This window comes from Eschscholzia californica, unplaced genomic scaffold (assembly GCF_041429995.1).
Source record: "Eschscholzia californica isolate CP2 unplaced genomic scaffold, dmEscCali1.0.p SCAF_2, whole genome shotgun sequence".
Lineage (NCBI taxonomy): Eukaryota > Viridiplantae > Streptophyta > Magnoliopsida > Ranunculales > Papaveraceae > Eschscholzia > Eschscholzia californica.
This window is the reverse complement of record NW_028238309.1, coordinates 49,631,162-49,657,472: the sequence shown is the minus strand read 5'-3', so window position 1 is coordinate 49,657,472 and position 26,311 is coordinate 49,631,162. Positions and strand designations below refer to the sequence as shown.

The 26,311-nt window shown below is 36.3% G+C and overlaps 1 protein-coding gene across 1 annotated transcript in view; it reads left to right on the top strand.

The window, feature by feature from the left end:
* The window catches only part of LOC147558694 (receptor-like protein EIX1), a 29,184-nt gene extending 19,522 nt beyond the window's left edge, over positions 1–9,662 (top strand). Inside the window, exon 2 of the mRNA XM_086659066.1 lies at positions 8,685–9,662. Within this exon, the coding sequence (XP_086515192.1) occupies positions 8,685–8,782 (98 nt within the window). The 3' untranslated portion in view covers positions 8,783–9,662. The remainder of the gene's footprint in view (positions 1–8,684) is intronic.
* The last annotated feature ends 16,649 nt before the right edge of the window (positions 9,663–26,311 follow it).

Here is a 26,311-nt window from a genome sequence, read left to right as displayed (position 1 = left end):
AGAAATAACAGAAGATTAAACATAGATCTAAAGAAATATGATATTATCACTGGATGCAAACATAACATACTAACTTTGAAGGAATGATTAAACAGTTAGGAATAAACATAAAGATCTTAAACAGTTATGAAAATTTTAGAGAGAGAAAATAAACATCATACATTCGAAATTAATGAATTAGTAAACAGATCTATATATATGTAGCATAAATCTGATACGTTTTATAATAGAGCGAAATAATTAGGGTTTAGTTATAAGAAGAAATATTAGATATTAACAATGGTGTTTATAAAGATTTCGAAAGTATTAAACCTGATAATGATGAATTTGGACAACAATATAATGTAGAAGAAGAAGATTTTCTGAGTTTAATGGAGGTTTGTCAACTAAATAGGTTTTAGAGAGATCAAATAAAGAGTTTCCGTTACTGAAAATAATGAAGATATCCTTACTTTGAATAGAAACATGATTGGAGAGAAATATGGGAGATGATAATGAAGATATCCTTACTTTGAATAGAAACATGATTGGAGAGAAATATGGGACATAAATATGGAAAAAGATATGCATAGATTTCGAATATAAATTAGTTATAAAATATGAAAAGGTTAGATTAGGGATTATGAAATAATATTTATTCTAGAGATTTGTGTTTTCTCTCTAGATGAGACCAAATGGACTAGATATCCATTTATATTATTTTTTTGGTTTTAAAACCCTTTATAGGATTAGAGAGGATTATATCTATTATTAGGACCCGTTTTTTGGACTATAAACCTAAAAAGAAAGGTTATGGAGTCCATGGGATTCGAACCTGTGCACTTCAAGTGCTACAATTCAACAGCAAACCACTAGGCCAAGAATCTCTGACGTAAACCTTTCAACATACCTGGTAATATATAAATTTTGGTTTAATATTTTTGAACTCTATGCCATCTAGGGTCTGCATAGGGGTGCGAGGAGGGTATAGCCTACCCTCGCTCCTACGTGGATCCGCCACTGATAGCAACACACTCTTTCTCTCTCTCCCATCTTCTCTCTCGTTCGAACGTAATTCTTCTACTCTCTCTCTCTGTCTCTCTCTCCATATCTCTAGTTTTTTTTCTTCTCTCTTGTTCTTTGTTCATTAAAAATCGATTTCATAACGTTTCAAAAAAAATCAGTCGAGATCTCAATTATTTTAAATAAATCTTTAAATACAACTTAAATTAGTGTATTACGTTACTATTTCATATCTATAAATTTGAATAAACAATATTAATTAAAATATATATAACAAAGTTGACGTATAATTTATGTAGTTTAAGTAAAAGGATATAACAGGACTTTCATAAAGGCCAGCGCTTTGGGGAAAGCAAAATAGTTTCCGGGGTGTGAAGATTTGGTAAAAAATTGGTCAACTTTGTTTGACAATTTTATTTTGTAAGTTGTTAGAGGGAAATAAAAACCTCCACCTCACTTCCCTCCACCTCACCTCACTCTCTCTCCACCTCACCTCTCGCCGCCTCACCTTTCTCTCACCACCTCACTCTCTCTGCCACCTCACCTTCTCGCCACCTCATTGTCTTCTCCGGCAAAATTCGCCGGGCGGAAAAATTCCGGCCAGCAACCTTCAACCTTAAAAAAAAAAATCTCTCTCCTCTCTCACTCAAGAACTCTTTTTTTTTTCTTCTTCTCTCTCTCTAGATCTAAGGAGAGAGAGAGAGGAAGTCTGTTCAAGGTTCGACCGGGACCCTGAACAGCTCTGTTCAAGGTCTGTTCATCTCTCTCTCTCTCTCTAGATCTAAAAAGAGAGGAGAAAAAAAAAATTTAGAGAAAGTGAGAGGAGAGAACAAAAAGTTTTTTTTTTTAGGTTTAAAAGTCGCCGGCCGGAATTTTTTTCCGACCGGCGACCTTGTCGGAGAAGAGAGAGAGGTGAGGTGGAAAATTTCCCCAGAAAATTTTCAAAATTTTACATATTCCCTTTAAAATTTCACATCCCGGAAACTATTTAGCTTTCCCCAAAGCGCTGGCCTTCATAAAAAATTACATTGCTATTCCTACACAAACCAAACAACAAGTGAGGAATCCATCGGGAATGGAATTCCTAATCCTGGTCGAACCAAACATTAAACCAAAATAATCTGATTCCTGGGAATCGCATTACGGGAATGTGATTCCCTGGAATGACATTTCATTCCCGCGCGCCAAACATGGCCTATATGTTTTATACCGAAACATCATAGGTATATACACGGAGATTTGAAATTTAAAGAGGGCATGGCCCATCCACGACCCTGGCCGGGATAGCTCAGTTGGGAGAGCGTAATACTGAAAATCTGAAAGTCGCGTGTTTGATCCCTAGATGTGGAGATGTTTTCAAGAGAGACCAATAAGTTTATCTAAGGTTTAATCTTCTCCTACTGTTTCACGACTTACTCGCGAAGAAACATTTGAAACAATTTTAATAACACAACGATTTTTCATCCAGTTTCCTCCAACATTCCAATCTATTATAGTTGGATTTAATTTTATAGAACTATTTTTCTGAAATAAGAGGGGATATTTACGCTCCTAATAAAAGTTGAATGGCTAGAATTTATAAATTTTTTAGATTACTTGTCATGAAATTTTTGTTAGTGCTCACACAAAATGTATCATATATCAGAGGAACTGAAGATATGTGATATTTTTTGGGGCCAAAACAAATTGACCAACACTTACGAAGGTTTGCACTCCGAAAACCACGTCACAAATTGAGAGTGGAAAACGAATTAACAAAAGTGTTATGTAAGAAAGTTTTGCCCTCCGAAATCTTTTACATTCGATGTAAATATCCTAAATAATAATTACAAAGGCGTCCGAATGCGACATGTTTTACCAACAGATTTTGTATTGTACTGTAAAGATTTTTTACTACTGTCAACGACTTCTCTATATTCCATTCGATATCAATAATACCAACGTGAAAATCGATGAAATTAATACGTCACTAACAACCTCATTTTTATAATAATAGTTTAAAGTTTTTATAATAATAGTATAATTAGTTGAACTTTTTAGGGCTCATTATTCAATTAAGTACAATTTGGATGAGGTCAGTTCTAGTTGTTCATTTATTTTGATTTTTGGCAAATTAATGTGGTCATGAATTTGGCAAAGGACAAAGAGTATTTACAAGAGTTTTTATTGCAAAACTTGTATGGGTGGCAGTGGCGGAATCAGAAATTAGTTACATGGGTGGCTAAAACTAAAGAAACTTATTCGACAAAATTCTGATCTATGTAAAGAAAACTTTCAAAAAATAATTTAAATTAAAATCATATATAAATGATAAACTAGTAGTTTATCCGGCAGAAATGAGTTGCACTACCAAAAATCTATAGCTAAAGTGTTTCCAAAAAAATTATAATTTACTTAAATTTCGTGAGTTAATTCCTATATGGCCCCCTACTTTGTGACCAGCTTCCTTTATGACCCCCAAATTTCTGTAAATTCAAATATGACCCCCTATTGTCATTGAAATGTCATAACTACCCTTGCCATTAATATAAAATAAAATAAAAAACAAAAACCTAAATTCCACCTCACTTCCTTCCCCACCACTCATCTCTCTCCACGTCACCTCTCTCTCCGACTCACCTCTCTCTCTCTCCAAGTCAGCACTCTCTTCTCCGATGAAGGTTGCCGGCCGAAAAATTTTCCGGCCGGCGACCTTCAAACTTAAAGAAAAAAAAAACTCATCTCTCTCTCTAAAAATTCCGGCGAAGGGAGTTTCCCTTCGCCGGAATCTGGTCTGTTCTTCAAAATAAAATAACTAAATTCCACCCCCTATTTTCATTGAAATGTCATAACTACCCTTGCCATTAATATATTTTCAAAATAAAATAAAAAACAAAAACCTAAATTCCACCTCACATCCTTCCCCACCACTCATCTCTCTCCACGTCACCTCTCTCTCCAACTCACCTCTCTCTCTCTCCAAGTCAGCACTCTCTTCTCCGATGAAGGTTGTCGGCCGGAAAATTTTCGGGCCGGCGACCTTCAACCTTAAAAAAAAAAAAAAAACTCATCTCTCTCTCTAAAAATTCTGATCTATGTAAAGAATATTTTCAAAATATAATTTAAATTAAAATCATATATAAATGATAAACTAGTAGTTTATCCGGCAGAAATGAGTTGCACTACCAAAAATCTATAGCTAAAGTGTTTCCAAAAAAATTATAATTTACTTAAATTTTATGATTAATTCCTATATGGCCCCCTACTTTGTGACCAGCTTCCTTTATGGCCCCCAAATTTCTGTAAATTCAAATATGACCCCCTATTTTCATTGAAATGTCATAACTACCCTTGCCATTAATATATTTTCAAAATAAAATAAAAAACAAAAACCTAAATTCCACCTCACTTCCTTCCCCACCACTCATCTCTCTCCACGTCACCTCTCTCTCCAACTCACCTCTCTCTCTCTCTCCAAGTCAGCACTCACTTCTCCGATGAAGGTTGCCGGCCGGAAAATTTTCCGGTCGGCGACCTTCAAACTTAAAGAAAAAAAAACTCATCGGAGAAGAGAGTGCTGACTTGGAGAGAGAGAGAGAGAGGTGAGTTAGAGAGAGAGGTGACGTGGAGAGAGATGAGTGGTGGAGAAGGAAGTGAGGTGGAATTTAGGTTTTTGTTTTTAATTTTATTTTGAAAATATATTAATGGGAAGGGTAGTTATGACATTTCAATGAAAATAGAGGGCCATATTTAAATTTACAGAAATTTGGGGGCCATAAAAGAAGCTGGTCTAAAAGTAGGGGGTCATATAGGAATTAACTCAAATTTTATAGACTCAAACTTACTTAAACTCGTATTTGCATTAGATATATCAGAACAAAGTACTTTTCATCCTTAATAAGAAAAAGTTCCAAATACGACAACAATTATAATAATAAAGTTTTATTTGGAAAAGAAGCGAATAAATACAATTACCAAACAAACTTATTGTCATTAAAAACGATAGTTTTAAGTAAATAAAATAAAATGAAGTTAAAAAAGATTAGTCTAATAAATAAATTTTGATCATGTGGCCATTAATGTAAGTTTGAAAGGTTGGTTTTTTTTTGTTAAACAAAAGATAATTTAAAAGTAAAAAGTAAAATAAAAATAAGAGTTAATTCCTATTTGGCCCCCTACTTTGTGACCAGCTTCCTATTTGGCCCCCTTTTTTTGTAAATTCAAATATGACCCCCTTTTGTTAACATCGTCAGTTAATTTTAGTGGTTAACTCTTTTGTTTCCATTATTGCCCTTATCATAAAAAAGATTTTGGAAATTCAGATTTGGCCCCCTTTTGATGTGGGTCAATTAAAAAAAATCAATCATTTTGACAAAATTAAGGGGCCAAAATAGAATTCAATCTAAAAACACTTAAGATACCTCATCATTCCCTCTCTCTCATCCACATCATCGAAACCGGACACCTCATCATCTTCTCCGATGAAGGTCGCCGACCGGCAAATATTTCCGGCGACCTTCAACCTAAAAAAAAAAAAAATTCTCTCTCTACTCTCTTCTTCTTCTCTCCTTTCTTTTCTCTCTCTTCTTTCTTCTCTCTCTCTATACTCTCTCTCTATTTCTATCTATCCCCGGCGAAGGGAAGTTCCTCTTCGCCGGAGGGTCTGGTTTTCCAGACCTTCAAGAGGTCTGGCGACCAGACCTCGTCCGGATCTGGACAAATTGTGATTATCTTTTATCTCGCTACGTTGGTATAGGGACACTGGTCTAGTTTATCGGGATATGAACTTATAGCGACATACGTGTTTTTAGTAACTACACACATTTTTCTTCTCTCCCCACCTGTTGGAGGACCCATCGTTGTTCACGAAGCATATTTCACGTATAGTGCCCCTTCAAACACGCTCTTCATCACTTGTGTTATGTACTATTTAGTCTGTACTCTCTTTTAAGATAATGCAGGGAAGAAAATCAAACCACAAAAAAAGATATTAGCTGGTAGTGCACTTAGTTATCCATGGTGGAAAGGACTCATTCAAACTAAGTCAATTTGCATCCAAATAATTTAATCTGTTTGGCCTCATTCATAACTTTACAATAAATATCAGTAGAAGTCTTGGGGACTAGCTAGCATTGAAATTTCTATATAAACAAGAAGACACAAGATAAAATCTTAAAACGTTTATTGGGAATAGTCTATAAGACTTCAATAAACAACTAAAAAATTAGAATGAGAAAATAATGAGTTCAATAGAACCCATTGAAAGGGTTGAATAACATAATTTAATTTAATGGGCCAGCAAATTCTACAGATTTTAAAGAGTCTTCAATCAATCGTACTCTCACAATACATGTAAGTCTCAATCAGATAGGTGGACTACTGAAACATTTTGAAATTTTTTTTATCTGGAAAGACTCATTCACTGAAAAGAATTAGAATCTACCTAAATGTACACCTAGGAGTAACTTTTCCAAAAAAAATAACTTAAAGGTAGAGACTACGACCACGAGTATTGATTCCGAAATTCATAAGGGTAATAATGATACATTGATACGAACGTAAGAAAAGAAATTAGAGGCAGAGGGATGAACTTGCAAGCATGTGATATTTGATACTTAACATACTACATCACATTTTTTTCCTGAAAAGTTAAAACTTTCACCTTTTTTTTTTTATCAAGTTAACTCTTTTAAGTTGTCCGAGGGCTTTCCTTAACAAAAAAAAAACTGTCGGAGGGCTTTGAACAAAAAAAAAAGTTGACATTTCTACATACAGAAGACACGACAACAAAAAATCGAGGGGAAACCTACACAGGTCAAGCCCGTTTGAACACGCCCGGCCTAATGGTGTACTAATATGCCTCTATTAAGATAACACGAACGAAAGAAAACACAACTAATATTGGTGAGTCTTTATGACTAGCATTGACATTTCTACGTAAAGAAGACATAAGAAGTACTATCAAACAGAAAGAAAAAACTTCCGTCATTGTCATACCTTACAATGTCATAGTTTCGGTCACATTCATACCCCCTAAGGGCCGTACATGTTACCCTATATTTCATTGTTTATATCCTTAATACCCCAAGTCCAATAAATCATATATTCCCCCTCTATTGTGAATCGAGCGTAGAATCTTTGGAATTCTGGAGTAAATGCGATACACACTGAGCTAGCAGTTGTTGGCAAATCAAACCCATCGAGAGGGCCGATTAATAATCAAACTTAACAACGTAGAAAAGTCTGAAGACATGAGAAAAGTCTCCGACTAATTTTATTGTCCCAATCTTTGCAAGTTTCGATGGACCCATACTTATTTATTACTCTCTTTGTGGTCATGACATCTTAATATCTACGCCCCACGATGAATTGAGTGGTTGTACAAAAAAGCCGAGTCTTGAGACTGATTACCGAGAGAAGGTCTTTAGATTTTGTGTGTGTTTATATATATATATATATATATATATATATATATATATATTGACAATTTAATTTGAAAACAGAGTTAGTTTCTGGTTTTGATTTCAGTACTTAATAATGGAGTCTAGATCTATTTCTCTAATGATCTTTCTTGCTGCATTTTGCTTATTCAGACCAGATTACAACAAGTTCAGTTTTGGTTTTGTTTGTAAGGAAAGGGAGAGACAAGCTTTGTTGGCCTTCGGAGCAGATTTAAAACATCTAAATACTTCATATTATGATGAAAATTATGAAAATTATTATTATGCGGAGAATATATTATCTACTTGGGATGGTAAAGAATGTTGCAATTGGACAAGAGTGGTTTGCAATCCAAAAACGGGAAATGTTGTTGAACTTCATCTTCAAGACTTATCACTAGGTGGTAAGTTAAATTCTTCTCTGCTTGAATTAAAACATTTATATTATTTAAACTTAAGTTTTAATGAATTTGAGGATATTAGTATACCTTCTTTCTTGGGCTCCCTCCATAATTTGAGATATCTCGATCTTCATAGAGCAGGTTTTGGTGGAATAGTTCCTCAGGAACTTGGAAACTTATCCAATCTTCATTTTCTTGATATTAGTACCGAATATGATAGTAGAAATAACCTGCTACATGTTGGTGATCTTCAATGGCTCTCTCATCTTTCTTCTCTCCAATATCTTGACATGAGTTTTGTGAACCTGAGTAGGGTAAGTCATAAGTGGCTACATGTGATTAACATGCTCCCATCTTTAGTCGAGTTACGTCTTTTTTATTGTAATCTAGATTCATCCATAGTACCAACTCTTCCACACATAAACTTTACATCTCTTTCCATTCTCGATCTTTCTGTTAATTACATGGATTCTTCATTATTACCTGCATGGTTATATAATCTTACTAGACTTGAAGAACTTTATCTAAGTGATAATAAATTATACGGAACTATTTCGAAAGATATTGGTTATTTGACTTCAATCAAGAGCCTTGATTTAACCAATAACAACTTTGAAGGGGAGATACCAAATACCTTAGGAAATCTATGCCACTTGCAGGAATTAGACTTGAGAGCAAACAAACTTCTTGGAGATATATCTGGATTTTTGGTAAATTCATCTGGATGTATCACCAGTAGTTTGAAGTCGTTGGATATCGCTGATAACAACTTATCAGGATCAATTCCAGAAGCACTTTGTAACCTCACCTCACTACAAATACTGGATATCTCTCATAACAACTTATCAGGAAAAATTCCAAGCTCTATTGGTTCTTTATTTAGATTACTATCCTTGCATTTGGGTAATAACTATCTATCCGGTGAACTACCTCAGTCATTGCGAAACTGTACCAAGTTAATAACGATTGATCTTGGTGAAAATAAATTCAGTGGAAGCATATCAACATGGCTGGGAGCTGACTTTGCAGGGCTTATACTTCTTAGGTTGCGTCTAAATAAGTTCAGTGGTGGTATTCCAGAAGCACTTTGTGACCTGACTTCACTACGAATTCTGGATATCGCTCATAACAACTTATCCGGATCAATTCCAAGATGTTTCAGCAATTTAAGTGCCATGACTTTGAAGCAAAAACCTAGGGACTATTTTAGCATCAACATTGGGGGAAAAGAAGAAACTGTTTCACTTGTAACAAATGGAAAGGAATATGCGTATAGAAACACTCTTGGGCTTGTTACAACCATGGATCTATCTGGAAACAACTTATTCGGAGAGATTCCTCAAGATCTAACAACACTTCACGAGTTACGATTTTTGAACTTATCTCAGAATCATTTTACAGGAAAGATTCCAACCAAAATAGGGAAGATGAGCACATTGGAATCTCTTGATTTCTCAAGCAACAAACTTTCGGGTGTAATTCCTCAAAGCATTACAAATTTGAATTCTCTGAATCACTTGAACTTGTCATATAATAACTTGTCAGGGAAGATTCCTTCTAGTACCCAATTACAAAGCTTTACTGAACTGAGTTATGTTGGCAACCCTGAACTCTGTGGTATTCCACTCGAGAACTGCAAAGGCGATGAACAAGCTCAGCTGCCCGGATATGGTGGACGAAAACAAGATGAGGAGGATGATTGGCTTGAGACGAAGTGGTTTTGTATAAGTGCAGGACTGGGATTTGTAACAGGTTTTTGGGGTTTCTGCGGGGTGTTATTATGGAAGCAATCTTGGAGACATGCTTATTTTGGGTTCATTACTTCTATGATACAAAACCTCTTTAAATTTTGCACATGGTAGTTTGCAAATATGTATCGATATGGTAACCAGTAAGAACGATGCAAATAACAGAGCAATCTTAATTAGAGTGAGATTTTCGTTCTTCAGGTTGTCATAGGTTTCCTTATTTTTTTCTGTAATTTCATTTGTTGGGGTTTGATGACTTGTCTGTAACCGGCTCATCCGGAACATAGCAACTGAAATGTTATAAGTTAGCATGTGTCAACATTTAATTATAAGATGCTCCAAAAAGAAACTCAATATTTGGGGTTCTGGCCTCTTGAGGACCTCAATTTTCCACTCAATATTACAAAGAAAATTACCCACCTAGAAAATTAAGTAAATTTTATGTTTTCGGAGTGTTGCATTTCAGATTTCTTTTAAATTGAAAATTTCGGTTGTGTCATATAGTAAAGAGACTCCCAATTGAAACTCGACACATGGGACAATTAGAGTGTTTTATAGTTTCGCACTGGAGATGCTATTAAACTTCAAATTCATCATCCATCCGCACCTGATATTCATAATTGACAAGTTCTTTTATCAACTATATATCTCCGCTCAACGTAAATTTTAAGGAAAAAATTGCATTTTTATACGATCAATATATTAAAACCAATAAACGGGGCAACCACCAATTGGGCCACATCTAACAGAGTAAACCTACTATGCCACTCGGTCGAAGTCTTGACTAGATGATCAACTCTCACTGAAAGAGAAACAGTCTGACCACCAACAAAAACTCACCTTTGATTTTGGGTTCATTACGTGTGAATTTGATACCCATGTTTGTGTTTAATTTCTCTATCTTCCTGGTTCTCTTGATTGTAGTATTTGCCAAGGACCAAGGTTTACATGTTCTATACTTCTTTGTGTATAAACTTAATACTTCCGTACTCAAAGAACTTCCTGAAGTTAACCCTGAAAATCCTCAACTGAAGCGTTAGTTGTTCAATGACAACCGTTCTTCGCTCTTTTGAATGCTCGGACTCATCTTCACTTCCCTCTGCAAATACTTGTGATGATGCGTTTGGTAAATTTGTGGGCATCCACCTCAAAACCAATCAACCATAAGTGAAAAGAACCTAGACGTTACATTCTTGGTTACTAGATTACTTTTCCCCCATGTGGGTGGGACTATTCTCGCAGAATCTAGCTATTCTACGGCCTTAGATTGCTCGACATTCCCCTTCTTCACTAGTTCGACACAAAAAACTCTTCAGTACATACTCCTAGCTCCCTCCCTCCCTTCGCATTAATAGTAGAGACGACAAGTTAGGATGGCATTCTCTCTCCCTCTCCTAGTTTCCATATCTCTTTTCTATTCCGTCTATCCCTCAGATGACCCCTCAGTCCTCTTAACATAGGAGAGATAAAACTAAAGAGAAATATTCGTAGAGGGGTGGCATTGCTCTCCCAACGCTTGGGGTATATTCGGAGATGCGCATAGCAAATGGCACCTCCCATCATCAACAACCGTATCCAGCACAAGGAATATCTCCTTCCAAATTCATCAACCCCTCTTTGTAAATAAATATATTAGTTTCCTTTATCTGTGATTAGATTTCCTAATTGTTGTTTATTCCATTATGCTGATTTCCTCCTTTGTAAAGCTATAATTACATGAACAATCAATCAATAATTACCTTTGATTCAATTTGTTTGTGTTGGAGTTATTATTATTATTATTATTTTCACATGGTATCATGAGCACAAGGATTTTTTTTCTTCGATGTTTGGGATTTCTCGTCGTTCATTATAACTTATCTCTCTCCTAGCACTCAAAGGTCAGTATAATCTCTTCCATCTTATCATTATTTTCCTCATTTCCTTCGTTTTCGTCTTTTCTTTTATCAAAATCAGACTATTCAAAATCGGATTCGGCTACTGTTGAGCCATTTTTTGTTTTCTCCTTCTTCCCGAGACTCTTTACAACCAAACCCTAAGGGTTCTTTGGCTACCACCGGCACCACCCTCTGCCACCGACTTACCTTCATAGTGACTTTCCGGCAGCGATCTTATTTCCGTTTGGTCCATTCCACCTAGGTTTATCCCTAGCCACACTTTCTTTCACTAGCTTCTTCACAGTAGCGACTTCACAGTCACTTCTCTCACTAGTTTCGACCTAGGTTTATCCCTAGATACTTGGCGCCTGCTAGTCCTCCTACGTGACTTTTCCGGCACCGACAAATACTTTTATTTGTCACATTTTGCTGGAATACATCTCATTCGTGACATATTTTCATTTGTCACTGTTTTCCTTTTGTCACTGTTTTCCTTTCACACCTTAATCATTTTGACTGTTTTTGGCTATCCTTAACAAAAAAAAATAAAAAAAAAAAGACTCTTTTTGTCTTTTTTGATGCCATTTATTAAGCCATTGACTGACCCTTTTCTATTCACCAGCCACCTCACAGTGATTCTTGTGTCGGCTACATTTATGATATCAATTACGATATTAATTTTTGTGTCAATTGTAGACACATTTCCGACAATGCATCATTTGTCGACAATTACCATGTCATCATCATTGTGGTTGTTACTCGTCATCCAATTTTTTGGCATTTCGACAATGTCTCTCTTGTCAACTATAAACACAACATTACTTTTGTTCTCATTATTTTTCAATTTTTACATTTCCGATTTTTCCAATCGCGATTCTTCTTTTTTTAGAAACATTACTACAGTATGTTCTGACTTCATTACAAAATTCTTAAAAGTTATTCTCTCGAATTTTTCAACTAAATTTTGCCGACCCATGATTTCTATACCTTCTTGTTCATTGAGAACGATTCTTTTCCCTGGCACAAATATTGGTAATCCTAGCCCTACGACTACGACACTTTTCTCGGGAACTATTCTCTCCATCCACTCTACTTCGTGGATTATCGACAGTCGTGCTTCAAACCACGTCTGTTTTTCTTTACAACATTTCAGTTCTTATGAACCTGCTCCTCCATCAGTTTATGTTCAGATTCCCTGATGGAAGCACATTATTGGTTACACATATCGGTACAGTGGTATTTTCCGAATCTCTACATATCGGCAATGTTTATCATATTCCAAACTTCAAATTTAATTTGATTTTTGTACGACAGATATGTAAATCTCTACATTGTCTTGCGACTTTCTCACCTTCTCAATGTGTTTTTACGGACACCGTGACTACTCGCCTGATTGGTCAGGCTGATGAAGTTGGCGATCTATGCATTTTACGGCATAAATCTTCAGCACTTACTTTCCATAAGTCGATTGACCTTGGCATAGACGACTGGGACATCCTAGTTTGGATCGTCTCAAACACTTATCTCAACGCTTTGATTTCATTCGCTTTGACTCAACGCATGACTGTACAATTTGCCCTATAGCAAAGCAAACTAAATTGTCTTTTCATAAAAGTACCACCGTTAGTACTTTTCCTTTCCAATTAGTTCATGATGACATTTGGGGACCTTTTCCCGTTCTTTCGCTCACAAATAAGCGATACTTTCTCACCTTAGTTGATGACCATTCCAGATACACTTGGACATTCCTTATGCAGTCCAAGTCTGAGACTAAGAAATATGTAGAATATTTTTTTAATTTCACAATTAAACAATATCAAAAGACTATTAAGTCAATTTCTTCTGATTCGACAACCAGTTCCACCTGCCCAATTAGACTTTTCGTTCCGATAATGGAGCTGAATTTCTCACTAAGGACTTACAGTTTTGGTTTCAGTCAAATGGTATTATCCATCAACGCAGTTGCGTTCATACTCCACAACAAAATGGGGTCGTTGAACGCAAACATAGGCACTTGCTGGATGTTGCTCGTGCCTTGCGATTTCAAGCTAACCTACCCATTAGTTTTTGGGGCGAGTGTTTAAAAATGGCAACTTACTTAATTAATCAGATGCCTACTCTGATTTTATCTCTAAAGTCACCTTATGAGGTTTTGTATGACACTCTGATGGGTCATGAAAATGTCCCATCAGAGTCGTTTAATTTAGTCGAGTTAGTTCATTTCGAGTCTTTATTATAATAAAATGGTTGGTTTTCTTGATTAGGTGTCTTTTGGAGAGTTAGGAGCGAAAAACGGTTAAAAACGAGGAAAAGATGCATGAAGGGTATTTTGGTCATTTGGAGGCAAGGACATTCTGGAAATTTGGCCAAGGTCAGTGCGTGGTTGAAAAGTAGAGGTCGAGACGAGTCCGTAGGAGAAAACGGAAGTCAAATCGGAGTCCGGATGAGTGAAATATTCAAAGTCAAAGATGGGTCAAATTCTGTTGACCAGGTGGGATACAAACGGTGCAAATTCGGGCACGCGGGATTCTGCGGGACACGTGTCTCGGTATGAAGGTTGGTGCATCCAATTACCGTATTCGCGCTGAGCATCCAAATGCAACCTAAGTGGACGATCTAGTGTTTCCGGCGCATTTTATTAAGGTACAACCGGACACGTGGCGCGCTACGAAGGCTGGTGCATCTAAATCCCGTGCTAGCGCTCAGCAGCGAAGTGACCCTTATAAGCTTGATTCAGTGTAGCGCGTCGTAGCTTGCTCCAGTAGTCCCGCTCCCACGTTATAATCTTGGCCGCAACCTCCCGCGTCATCAAGATCGGACGGCTCCTGTGCGTCCCGTGTTTTATTGACTATCCCGTGCACCCGAAGCAGTTTAAGCTCCGTGCTCCTGGACGCGTGTCACGCTCTTAACAGCCCAGATCCGCGCGCTTCCAAATCCGACGGTTTCTGTGGCCGATTCAACTTATTATCTTGCACCCGGCTACACTAAAGCATCCGAACCCCATTATAAACCCTAGCCGCCGACCAGATTGTTCTTTTAACCCCTAGAATTCCAATTTTGACCCTCAGCTTTCCATTTTTTTACCAATTTTAACCCCAACTCAAACCCTAACCCTATAAATAAATCCCTTTCTCCTCCATTAGAACTTAGACTTGCAAACCCTCTCAAAGGCTTCCTTACCTAATTTCTAAGCCACTTCTTATCCTCTCTTAGCCTCCTCTTCTCAACTAAAAACCCTAGCCACCATTCTTTTCTCTACCACCTTCATCTTTTCTTTCTAATTTCTTTCTCCTTCTAATACCTTCTTCTAAGCTTCTAATTTCTTCGTACCTTCTTCTCTAAAACCTCTTCTTCTTCTATCTCTCTTCTAAATTCCTCTTCTTTTATCTTCTAATAAGCTATTATTTGGAGTTTTGAGCAATATTCTTGAGATACTTGGAGCTTAAATTGGACATCAAAATGGAAATACATGGGAATATGGATTGGGAACATTCTTGGTGATTTCTTTCCATTAATCTTTTGTAATTCCATTTATTTTATGAATTCAATGAATATTATTTTAGATTCCATGAATAGCTAAATTTTGTATCTAGGGTGTAGAGGAAACCCATATTTGGGCTTATTTTGAGATATGTTACAAATCAATGAATCCTTATTTTGAGCTTCAATGCCTATTGATTGTCATTTCATGTTGATTCTATAACCTTATTATCATTCATGTATTATAATTAGATATTTCATGCTTTTATTGATTTATTAGATGAGATATGCCTTTTAGATCTTGAATGATAGTGTAGGAAATTAGTTTTATATGGTAGTCAATCATACATTTTCTTGATTTTGAATTGTGTTATTAAAGAATATATTCCGAAATCTAAATAGTTTATTATGTTAGATTTTGAGTTATACATGAGAAAAGGGATTTGTTAATTAATGCATGTTTTAAGTAGTCCATTTATGTGGTGAAATCGAAAACCCTAGATTCTTCTTCTCATCTTGATTTCATTCTTATTAGTCTTTTAGTATTGCTTTCTTTTTAAAATAGTTTCTTAAAAAAACAAATCAAAATTAATGAAAGGGGGGTTTAATTTGAGATTTAGATAAAATAGCTTGTCCTTGGGACGATACTCGATCTTATTAGAAATACTATAACTTGACCCCGTATACTTGCGGGAATAGACCTATTTTAGGCCTACCACACTCCACCAGACTACTCGACCCTCCGTGTTTTCGGGTGTTTGTGCTTTGCTGATAATGTCAAAGCTACTACTAAATTTGATATGCGAGCTAAACCAGGAATCTTTGTTGGGTTGCCCTTATGGAAAGAAGGGTTACACTATTTACGACCTAGAGACTAAAACCCTCTATGACTCTCGAAATGTCACTTTTTTTTAAAATAAATTTCCTTTTGAGTCGATTATTGACATTTCTTCTGACTCGCAAACCTTTACTCCTTTGAATATTATGGATGACCCTGTGTTTTTTCCTCACACTTCCCGGTCTCCGCCGCGACCCAACATTTTCCACCTCCACCTTTGGTCGAGTCCTCGACCTCGCCTTCGGTTGATTCTCATTGTTTGCCTTTTATAGAGTCATCACCTCCTACTTTGGTTGAGCCTTTAACTCACTCAGGTTCCAGCGAGGAATTATCTCCATCTCTTGTAGAGGTGCATATAACTGCTTCTGATATTGCATCTTCTCCGGACTTTCCTGCTTCCGCTTCTTCTCTGCCTTCTACTACAAGTGACACTTCACCACTTGACTCTCTCGCCGAAGACTCTGATAATCCTACACGATCCATTCGTGCTAGGAATCCACCTGCTTATTTGACTGACTATATTCTTTTTAGTTCCGAAACGACATCTTCTCGCACTCCTTATCCACTGGTCGACTATATCAGTTTCGATCGTTTTAGTCCTTCTCATAAGGCTTTTCTTACTTCCGTCATCACCACGGAAGAACCCAAATCTTACAAAATCGCCTCTGCTTCTCCAGAATGGCGTGAGGCGATGACTAAAGAGATTTCAGCCCTCGAGACTAATAATACTTGGTCTCTAACTTCCTTGCCACCTGGAAAGAAACCCATTGGTTGTAAGTGGGTTTACTAAATTAAATATCGTTCGGATGGATCTATCGAACGTTATAAGGCACGCCTCGTCGCCAAAGGGTATACCCAGGTTGAAGGTGTCGACTATCATGATACTTTTGCTCCAGTTGCCAAATTGGTAACTGTTCGAGTCCTCTTATCCCTTGCATCTATTCAAGGATGGTCATTGCATCAATTATATGTCAATAATGCTTTCCTCCAAGGAGACTTGGAAAAAGAAGTCTATATGACCATTCCTCCAGGTTTTAGCAGCAAAGGTGACACTAGAGTTTGTCGCTTGAACAAATCATTATATGACTTGAAACAAGCTTCTAGGCAATGGTTTGCTAAATTTTCATCCGGTTTAAAAGCGGAAGGTTTTTCTCAATCTTCGTCAGACCATTCTCTTTTCAGTTATTTTAATGGTCTGACTGCTATCTATATTCTTGTCTACGTAGATGACATCATCATTACAGGCAATGACAACAAGAAAATTGACTCCCTTCGACAACGTCTCGAGAAACGATTTTCTCTTAAAAATCTCGGACGACTTCAATACTTTTTAGGCCTAGAAGTATCTAGGGCCCCTAAGGGTATTTTCCTCTGTCAACGGAAATACACTTTAGACATTATAAGTGATTCTGGACTTCTCGGAGCTAAACCGAGTTTATTTCCTATGGAACAACATTTGAAACTGTTACCTACAGATGGTACACCTTTAGACGATCCCACTTCATTTCGACGTCTCAATGGTCGACTTCTCTACGTCACTGTAACAAGACCCGATATCGTTTTTTCGGTGAATTATTTAAGTCAATTTATGCAGCATCCCCGTTCTGCACATATGGATGTTGCGACTCGAGTGCTCAGATATTTGAAGGGGACTCTAAATCATAGGATCCTCCTTTCATCTTCTAGCTCTTTGACACTTTCGGGTTTTGCTGACTCTGATTGGGCCAGCTGCCCCATTACACGTCGTTCCACCACCGGCTACTTCACAATGCTTGGTGCGAGTCCGTTGTCTTGGAAATCCAAGAAACAACCGACTGTTTTCCGATCATCTGCTGAGGCAGAATATCGTGCTCTTGCCTTCCTTACAGCCGAGCTCCAATGGTTAAAATACCTTTTTCAGGACCTTCGGATTTCAATTCCAGAACCTTTTCAGGTTTTCTGTGACAATAAGGCGGCTATGCATATCGCTGCTAATCCAGTTTTTCACGAACGAACAAAGCACATTGAACTCGATTTCCACTTTGTCTGTGAGAAACTTGAAAGTGGTCTTATCCAGCTGTCTCATGTCCGCTCCACAAATCAGGTCGCGGATGTTTTTACGAGGCCCCTTGGTTCTGACCAATTTCACCGGTTAATTTCCAAGTTAGGCTTGACTCAGATTTCTTCCCCAACTCCAACTTGCGGGGGGGTAATGAAGTAATATTGGAGGTGCGCATAGCAAATGGCACCTCCCATCATCAACAACCGTATCCAGCACAAGGAATATCTCCTTCCAAATTCATCAACCCCTCTTTGTAAATAAATATATTAGTTTCCTTTATTTGTGATTAGATTTCCTAATTGTTGTTTATTCCATTATGCTAATTTCCTCCTTCGTAAAGCTATAACTACATGAACAATCAACCAATAATTACCTTTGATTCAATTTGTTTGTGCTGGAGCTATTATTATTATTATTAGTATTATTTTCACACATTGCTCTCCCAACGCTTGGGGTATATTCGGAGATGGAAAAAATAAAATTTACAAAAAGATAAAACTACATTGTATTTGGGGGCTTTCAACAAAAAAAAAACTTTCAACAAGAAAAAAACATTGTATTTGGGGGCACCGTGAACAAAATATCATACACTATATGCTATACACAAAAAAAAAAATTTGTGCTTTTAAACTCTTTCTTGGATTACTTGATAGTTAGTGAAATTAAGATCTAAGACATCTATAGTATTAAAAGTTTAATGAACAAATTAATACATGACCTGTACAAATAGTTTCAACATGTGATCAACTCAAAAGGATCAAGATCATGGAAGTTCATTGGGAAAAATGTAAAATTGATCCAGTAAAGAAGACTATAAGAACTTCGATTTGTTTGTAAATCAAAGTTCCAAGCAATGAATTGTTTATCAACTAGAACATGAAACATGGTTTACTCTTCAGAATCACTAGTTTGAGTCCCATCATAATACTATTGAATTGCATCTTGAGATTTTTAATTTCAATATTGTGTAGATTTATCAAATGCCACTAACTTGTCGTCATTTGCGAAATTAAATACATGTAATAAAGAGTATTCATCTTCACCAACAACATTTGTCTAATGAAGTTTACTTTAAATAGAAAAAGTACAATAATCAAGATATTGAGATATGAAAGATATACTGGATATGGTGACTACTAATATACAAGATATGGAAGATATCGGAAGATACAAAATATATGAGACGGATCGAGATGAAGAGATCTGACGATAAAAGAAGAGACCAAGATATATGAAGATCAGAAGAAATATTCATATATTCAAGATATCTCTTATATTGTATTCTTTCCTAAGTTTAGTTAGGAAACTTAGGGAACTAGATAACCCTAATCACTCTATAAATATGAGTTGGGTTACAGAGTTTCGAGTTATTGAGTTCTGTAACCGATCAACCCTACATACAATTGTATGTGGTGATTATAATAATGAAAGTATTTCTCCGTGGATGTAGGCCTTAAGTATTCGACCGAACCACGTTAAACATTGTGTCTTTACTTTTATCATATCTCCGATTATCACATAATCGTGAATTTAACACAAGATGAAAAAAGAAAATCCAAGGCAAAAGCCCACTTTTATCTACAAAAGAAATTAAACAGAGAAAAAAAATCATGAATGAGTCAAATGATGGGTATACTTAGGTCTAAGTAATTCAGATAATGTTGATAACAATAACGAACACTAACCAAATCGAGGATGAAAATTTGAAAGGGAGATGCTAAAGTTACTCAGAGGAAACATGTCATCCTCTAAGTACCAAATTGTAAGTCACTCTATCATTTACCAATTTGAAAATATTCTCTCGTAAAATTGTATGTTAGTAATATGTCATATAACATGTCATAAATCAGCTGCTTAATGAAATGAAGGCAGAAATTAATGCTTATAAAAATTAGTACCCTATCAACAATATGTTTAAGCTCATTATCTTCAACTATAATATTGAGTGTCTGAACACTTGGAATCCAAAGACTTCCCCCATTGTGATCGAAAAGCTCTAACTTGTCAGCTTGTGATTCCTCCATTATTTGTGGAAATTTTTCTCCAAACTACATATATATATATATATATATTTTGAAAGGTAATATATTTATTCGTGTCTCAAACCGTGGATCTAGAGTGTATAACCAACTTGGTATGTCTAACCCGTTAGAAGTAATAGAATGCATTGGTAATTAACCATATAACCACACTAGAAAACCTAGTAACCTCGCTTTCTCATTTTTTTTTCGGAGAAGATAAAATAGTATCATTAATGAAAATACAATGCAATGGCAGAAGCCTAGAAGGCTAACCATCCAATACACCGACAATAGCTTTCTCATTTCATTAATCAGAAATAATGGAAACCCTAATAACTCATCTAATATGCACTCCTAACTACTTAACTCAAGCATCTTGACTAGCTAAAAAGAACTTATATGCATGTTAATTAACCATATAATCAAACTATATTAATTAACCAATTATATGTTGATGAAGCTAAATTTATCTGTAATTAATTAAACTACAACAGATCTATAAAACAAATAAGTAACTAAATTTATAAGATCAAATAAAGGTTCAAATTTCTTTGGATGATCGGTTGACTTAAAACAACGATTACTCGATTAAGCCTATCATTATCGACTAATATCTAAGACCTAATGACAATTTTTTCTTTATCCTAAAACTTTACAACTCACTTTTCTTTTGGATATCAAAACTAGATTAGGGTTTTGCATGGTTGTGAGCATCTACTACTTTTTTGGGGGATGAAGATATAGTTCATTTCGGGGAGCTAAAAGCTAGCTCTCATAGTAAAGACAAATAAGAAGAAGGAAGATATGACTAAACTAAACAAGACAATATATATATAAGAAAGATGGATAAATGGATCTAGTACTAGCAATTATAAGGTTAATTTCATAAACTCTATGGATGTAGTGAAAAGTATATGTATATGTATAGGTAGCTAAGCTTGCCTGGTTGTTGTGGATGATCTTCTTCTTCTTCTGGTAGAAAACATGGTGTAAAGAATGAAGCCTGGTCCGAGATCCATACATGAAAATTACATATAAAACACTACCCATGTTTCATATTTATGGAGTAGAAAGATATGAGTGTGTAAGCATAAAAGATAAAAAGATGGATGAATATATGGAAGGATCTTGGCTCAAACTTCATTCTAGACACTCTGCTTTCCTTCTTAATTGATCTACAACATCAACATCATAATCACCTCTCTCTCTCTCTCTCTCTCTCTCTCTCTCTCTCTCTCTCTCTCTCTCTCTCTCTCTCTCTCTCTCTCTCTCTCTCTCTCTCTCTCTCTCTCTCTTCCCTATGTTCATGATTCAACAATCAAAGCTCACAAGGCTGCAAGAGGTCTATGGGTACTGATGATATGTGTCAATTGTCTCTCTTCAAATAAGGTTATATGGTAGAGAGTAGGTGAATGATGATGGGTGGATGAGCTAGCACTATTATTTAGTAATAAAGAGAGAGAGAGAGAGAGAGAGAGAGAGAGAGAGAGAGAGAGAGAGAGAGAGAGAGAGAGAGAGGCACAGACACACATGAGGGACAGGTCATATTGGTGCATAAAATAATGGAAAGCTGATGAGAAAATGTGAAAAGGAAGTTGTCTTCTTCTTAAGACTATCTTTTCTTTTTGTGGGTGGTGAGAGGAGACAAGTGATTAAGGCTTTTACAGGCTCTCCCTCTATGAAAATAAAAGAAAAGAAAGGAGGATGAAGAGGTAGGCACTGAAAATAACAATGAGCCAAAGAGAAGAAGCCAAGAATAAGCATGGGATCATAGGGGACAAAGGACATAAGACCCCTCATGGGGTACATTTTTATATGTTAAAGTAGTAATGAGGCTTATCAAACACTACAAAAAAAAAAAACCCATTAAAAAGTAAAAGCTAAAAACTACTGTCTATGAGGATTTCTCTATCAAGGTGAAAAAAAAGAAAGAGGTTCACCGCCCAAATCAAAGCATGATCTCACTTCCACTCATTCATCTAAATATAGACTCATTTCATGGGGAGAGAGAGAGAGTGTGTGTGTGTGACCCATTTCTTCTAGAGAGAGAAAAGAAACACATTTTATGTGGATAGAGATATGACCCATTTCAGACTCACATAACATGGTAAGTGGTAACACTGAGAAAGTAAAAGCTGCAACAGAGAGGGAGTCATTAACCAATCAGGTTTTGATGTTTTTTTATTGGAGAAATATATAGTCTGTATAAACACGCTAATCAAGAAAGCATATGCCAATTCTTGCTGTAAAATTATGGGTTAATTTCAATTTGGCCACCTTCTAAATTTTCTCCCATGACCATAACTTAGGTCTGTTTGTTACCTGTGAAAGTGAAGGTATGGTGGTAGAGGTACGATAGTGGTGAAGGTGTGGTGGTGGTGGAGATACAATGGTGGTGGAGGTGTGGTGGTGGTGGAGATACAATGGTGGTGGAACTTTGGAAGTGTGGTGGTGGAAGTGGAGATACAATGGTGGTTGAGGTGTGGTGGAGGTGTGGTGGTGGTGGTGGAGATACAATGGTGGTGGAGGTTTGAGGTGTGGTGGTGGTGGAGCTGTATAGTGGTGGTTGGTGGTGGTGGAGACACAACGGTGGTGGATGTTTGAGGTGTGGTGGTGGTGGAGCTGTATAGTGGGTGGTTGGTGGTGGTGGTACAAAGGTGTGGTGGAACGGAAATAAACAAGCAAATTTTTTTTGGGAAAGTAAAATTCGTGCATATATTGAAGTAAAGTTGCTTAAATTTGAAGTAGTTTATTTTAGTGTTGCCGAACGACACCTTAGCCAAATAAGTGAGAAATCGCCAACAGAGACCAACTGACCAGACCTCTAGCGACCTCTAACCTAAAAAGATTATCTTCTTCCCTTCTCCTTCACCACCCCTCTCCTCTCTCTCTCTCTCTCTCCTTCTCTCTCTCTCTCGCCTTTCTCTCTCTCTTAGGGTTTTAGAAGAATGAATTCCAAGTGAAACCCCACAGTTTCAGTTGAAAATGGTTACGACCATAAATCAATCAACTAAACCTAGGATTTTTTTTTCTGAAATCCCAGAATGGGATTTCTCCTAAAGCTTTATGGGGTTCTAGAGAAAGAGAGAAGAGATAAATGGTGATTCGTGAAAACGGAGGAAGACGACAGAGACAAAACATATGCTTTTTAATAAGAGACTGATTGTTGGAGATGATCAGTTGGTCGTCTGCTAGAGACTTTTTACGGTGAGAGTAAACATGGAAAGAACAAGGAGAAAAACAATTAAAATAATGACAAAAGCAAAATCTGGACTGTTAAATTTGACTGACGGGATCATAATTTGGGGAGCTAAATAAGAATGTTAGACAAATATGGTAGCAAATTTTCAGAGACAAGGGACCAAAATCGTAATTAACCCTAAATTATTATTTGTTCTTGCCATAAGCCTAGAATGTATCACTTAAAACCAGTTCCCTTGAAGGAAATTTTTGTTTTTAAACTCAAAATTAAATCTACAAAAATGATCTTTCTCACTACAAAATTTTGGGCTTTTTGTGACGGACTATTTTTCAACAACATACATAAATGTCGTCGAAAAAAAAGCATTATTTTCAACGGAATAATATCCACTAATGATGGAATAGTAAAGTTCTGTCGAAAATAGTATGCACTAATGATGGATTTCCTCTTGAAGCATCGAGAAAACATACATGTGCGGCTAACTAAGTGTTGGCAGGAATAGTTGCAATAACACTTTCGGAAAAGGAAAATGCTAAAATTACAAAAGATTTTGACAAAAGAAGTTACCCAGCTGATGTGGCGGTTGTGGTTTGAAAGGTTGACTAAATCACATCAGTTGAAAGATGAATATCACAACCGCCACATCAGCTGTGTAACTTCTTTTGTCAAAGTCTTTTGTGATTTTAGCACTTCCCTTCAAAAAAATTATTATTTTTGACGGCTTAAGTTTCTTCTACCGTCGAGAATACTCTTCTCCCATAGCGAGAAACTAGTTTCCAGCGGAATTGGGGAAATATTCTTAAAGCGGGATTCCATACCATCGAAAATAGTCTTGCCCTAATTGACCCAATCTCTATCTAGTTCTCCCTTTTTTTTTGTTGAAAGATAATAAGATTAATGGATCAAAGCGTTATTACAATACATACCAACTAAAATACAAGGAATACTATGCCACATTTTGCTTATATTGCGCTTCCTTGCCCATCTAGCTAATTTGTCTGCTTGCAAGTTTACTTCTCTCTTAGTGTATTGAAATTGAACCGCTTCAAAGTCTTTACATCTTTCTCTGATTTTACTGATGTGCATCAAGGATTGCCAGTGAATAGAATGTTGATTGTTCCGGAGGTGTTTGATAAGGTTGATATTGTCGCTTTCTATGATTATTGATCTGATATTCTTGACCTTTGCCCATTCCAATCCGAGGAGGATTGCCATTGCTTCACTCTCTTCGTTGTTTCTGGCTCTAGTAGACTTGACCTGTGCTTCAATGAATTTTGCCTCAACGCCATGAGCTATCATACTGATTCCCACATTGGATGTTAAATTAACAAAGGACGCATCAACATTAATCTTAATAAATTCACTGGCCGGCGGTTGCCATTTATCTTCAGTTTTTGGTTTTTTTGTCACTGGTTTTTTGTTTATTTTCGGGAAATTTTCTATCATTTTGATTATTTTCGGAAGATCGTTGATTTCATGCTGAAAGCAGTGATTGCAACGCATTTTCCATAAGATCCATAGGATGGTAGAGAAGTGAATATTATCAACGGTATAACAAAGTTCTGGTTTTTCTTCCCAAGCGAATATCCATTCCTCGATAGAGTTTATGTTTTCAGATATTATATTATAGTGGAACCATATGTTCTTCAAAATGGCACAATGTAAGAGGGCGTGTTCAATAGTTTCGTTGTCGGTGCAGTTGGGGCAAATCGTATTATTATCAATATATTTCCCTATTCTTGCTCTGACCGGAAGCGCTCTATTACTATCTAGTTCTCTCTCTCTCTCTCAAATTCTCTTTCACCTGCAACATGTTCAAGGAATTTGTGCTAGATTCTTCTCCTCCATTAACCTTGGCCCGAGACGAGTAATCTCTTCTTCTTGTTGTTGTTTGACTACAGTTTTGTACTTTATTTGGCGATTTCGTGCCGTCAAAAATACTCTTCATTTTTGTAGTGTTTTTTTTTTAATCTTACGGCACAAGTCCATTCAGATCATCTACTAATGGATGTTGTTGGTTGACTTGTGTAACTTGTTCTTTTTTTAAGGCTCAACATGGTTTCTACATATGACCTACAAGAGATCATATCCCCCTCTTCAACATGAAGTAACACAACATACCACTCAAACCAAGCTTCCATGGGTTTCTCAATTTATATTCGTCCCAATTCGTTTCTTGCATTTTGTGATATTTTTATCCTAATCTATAGACGCGTGTAGTGGTTTATGCTCGGATACAATCGACTTGATAGAGTCATGATTGATTTGTATTCGTTAGTGAAATACTTTTTTGAAATCATTAGTCTGTCATCATGATAATAATCTTTCATGGGACTAAATATTGCATTTAAATCTTCACAAGCCTACAAACAATAAGAGGGGTACTGAGCCAAGATACAATTAGTGAAGTTAGTTGAGACAAGATCTAATAATGTGGGCAGGTAAAGTAAATAATCCCCAACTTAGGCTTAAATAAAGAAAACATAGAAAAAGGAGTAGGTTACTTTTTGACTCACCTCAATGACTCAATTCATCCTATAGAGAGAGACTTTAACTACTACTGTTAATTTCATTGTGAATATGAAGTTCTCACATCAAAGAGGAGCTTTCACCTTTTGCTTTTCTTGGTTTCTTTTTTTTTCATTTCAAAAAGTTTTTCACTCATGACCCAGAGACCAATAATTAAACCCTACCTCGATTCAATGAAAGAAAAGCTAAGGAAGAAATGGAGTATCTCATAATTCACATTGATTTTGAACAATCATTTTCTTCTTTCCTTTCTTGTTGGCATAACTAACTCTAGCAGCAGGTACGTATTTCCATTCAAATATCCGTCTCTCGAACTTTTGTGTTTGTTATGACGATGAACTAGCATTAAACTAGACTAGTAAAACAATCACATAGAAGACAAGAGCTTAACTGTCTCAGTTGGCAAGACCTACTCTACATCGAACAAGACCTACTCTACATCGAACGACACATAATTTTCACTATATAAGAACAAAATTATGGAGAAAACATAGGATATCCCTTTTATATTGGTGACCATCACTTAAGCAAACATAAACAAAAGGGGATAAAAAAATTCAGCAGAACAGTTTCCCAAGATCCATAGATCGACCCATATTCAAAGCACTTCCAACATACACCTCGACAATAGATCATTGCAGCCCGAAATTGCTCTAGGGCGTTTTAACTAGCCATATTGGAACACAACTAAACTACACATCTCTCAGGCAAGTGATTTCACAAGATACACAAGAATGATGAAGTACAAGAAAA